The sequence below is a fragment of the Trypanosoma equiperdum genome (genome assembly GCF_001457755.1).
Source record: "Trypanosoma equiperdum strain OVI genome assembly, contig: ctg_1814, whole genome shotgun sequence".
Lineage (NCBI taxonomy): Eukaryota > Euglenozoa > Kinetoplastea > Trypanosomatida > Trypanosomatidae > Trypanosoma > Trypanosoma equiperdum.
Window position 1 is genome coordinate 3,521 of NW_027123854.1, and position 2,524 is coordinate 6,044.

General features: G+C 41.9%; 1 protein-coding gene across 1 annotated transcript; it reads right to left on the reverse strand.

Moving 5' to 3' along the window:
• Positions 1-696: 696 nt before the first annotated feature.
• TEOVI_000735900 (Variant Surface Glycoprotein, putative) lies at positions 697-2,142 on the reverse strand (the record flags this gene model as incomplete). The annotated part of the gene is made up of 1 exon (XM_067223257.1): positions 697-2,142. One exon carries the CDS (start codon positions 2,140-2,142, stop codon positions 697-699), a length of 1,446 nt encoding a protein of 481 aa, XP_067079358.1.
• Positions 2,143-2,524: the final 382 nt, after the last annotated feature.

Here is a 2,524-nt window from a genome sequence, read left to right on the forward strand (position 1 = left end):
TTCTCACTATTTCACTCACTCACATAACTAGTGCTCTTACATCCTTTACATTGTTTTCACCACTATTTTATGTTTTCACACCATCTTCACCACTACTTTTATTATAATATTAGTATACACACACTCACAACACTCTCCTATCATAAATATTATTACTATTTTCAGAGTTACTATTATCATTGAATTATTACAATTACTATCAATATAATTATATTACCATTACTGTTGTAACCAAAGTAATGACAATAAAACAAATAAATAAGCAAAATAACCAATTTATAATAGAAATGACTTTTGTCATGCCCTGCAACCTTATTACTTTTCCTTCATACGCTACTATCACACACATTTCATAACTATTACATTTTCTCGTAATTTTCAAGTTTCGAATATTCTTATCTTAAGAATTTTCAATAACTTGCATATTTTTACCCAAAGTTATTAAAATATATAAAAATTGAGCGAATTCCTGCTGATTCACTAAAGATAACAAAGTTTCGTAAATTTGATAAAATTGAGGGATCATATTTTATATTTTATAATTTTAAAATAGAAAACTCACAAGAGAAGCAGCCATCAGAGAAATTTTCTTATTGACGAGAAAACTGGAATCACAACATTTTTGTGTCTTTTTCATCCTTGTTATCTTTCTCACTTCTCTATACACAATAAGTTTTGTTATCCTTGTTTACAGCCTCATATTTCGGTTGTGTGGTGAGTTTGCTGGTCATGTTTACCATCTTTCCCTTCCGTTTCTTGAGCTGCTTGCTCTGCTGCTTTTTGTTTGCCTTCCTCACTTAATGTGCACTTTTCACCATTTTTTCCATCTTTGTTGAAAACGCACCCCTGCTTTTCTAACTTGTCGCATTCTCCTTCGTCATCTCCTGCTGCGGTGCATTCTTTCTGTTTTTCTTCTGCTGATTTTGTTTTTCTCGAGGCTGCTTCTGCTGCCTTTCTCATTGTTTCGATTGTTTCTGCGGCCGCAACACGGTTTGTGATCGAGTAGTGTTCTAGAATCGTTAGAAGATCATTTATGTCCGTTATGGACCCTAGGTTTTGATTGCCATTTTTCTCAGTTGTGAATATTGCTTTTGGTATCGGCATTTCATCTATAAGTTTCCACGTCTTACTGTTCTGGTCTGCGGTGGTCGATTTATAGAGGCTGCTTAGGCTTGTTTTTGCTGCTGCAGCGTCGTCGCTTTCCTTGAAGTCCGATGTGTCGCCCTCGACGTAAAGTTTGTGAGCCTTCTGTGCGTCTTGGTCGTCTGGTGCTTGTGCTGGGTCACGGCGTTCTGCGCTTCTGCTGAGCTGCACGTTTTCGCTGGCATAGGCAGCTTCATAAGCTTCTTTGTAGGCTGCTGGGCCCGTTGCTTTTCCTGGGCTTGTGATTGCTGGCTTCTGTTTTACCTTTGTGTCACCTACGCTTTTGTCGGTGTAAAGGTAGCCGCCGGCCATTAGCAGATCCTCGTCGAGCGTTTGGGCTACCAATATTGTGTTAGTGGCGTGTTTGGACAGTGCGCAGTTGATTGTTGTGCCCGTAGCTGTGGCCGACGCTCCGCTTGTCCCTGTTAGGCCGGCGTACATGGTTGCAGCCTTTAGGCCGTTCGCGCCGGTGTTTTCTGGCGTCGGTTCGACCGCCTTGAGTCCGCATTGTGGCAGTTGGCCCGTGCCTTTTATGACACTTGTGCCCTTGGCGTCTTCCAGGCAACCGTTTGTTGTGCTACTGCCGTGCGCCGTGGCCGTCAGTGTCATGAATTCTGCTATGTTGCCTTGCAGAAAAGCGAGTTTATGGGTGGCTGCTAGCGCTTTGCCGATCGCTTTGTTGAAATCTGCCGCTGACGGGGCCCGCCGCTTCCGGACGTACGCTTGAAATGGTGCGAAATTCTTTGCGCGCTCTGTGTTGCCAGAAGCTGCGAATATAGCAAGTCTGAGCTGGTCGGCAATTATTTTCTCTCGCGCATTGTTTGCTTCCGTCAGCTTGCTCTCTTCGACGCTGCTGTAGCCGGCTATTTTTGCCGCTAGCTCGCACAGCGGCTCCCACGTAGTGCGAAGGAAAGAGTTACCCGCTGCCGCTGCTGCCATGTCGGATGTCACGACGAGCAGAATTAGCTTAATGACTAAACCTTGTCTAAGCGCTTTCATTTGCGTTAAAAGCCTTGTCTGTAATTGGAAATTTGTAGGGCGAAAGTACTATTGTTTGACCTTCTTCTTGGTGAGGTAATGAACAACTATTGACCACTATCTGCTGTTTCTATGTAAGTTAACTATTGCTACTGCCAGTCAGCTCTGAGCTGCTGATGGAGCGCTGAAAAATAATTTAAAGTCGGTCATATATATGTTTTTCTTCTTTTATTCTTGTATATTTCTGCTGTTTAGAGCCTTAGTGGCAGTCGTAAACGTCGAAAGAATTGAAAGCAGGAAGCCGTTTAGGATAAATTGTTTATAAATATTATTTTCGTGCCATTTTTACTTTTAATTTCACTTTCTCTCCGTATTCCTATATTTATGTCTAAAACATCTATAA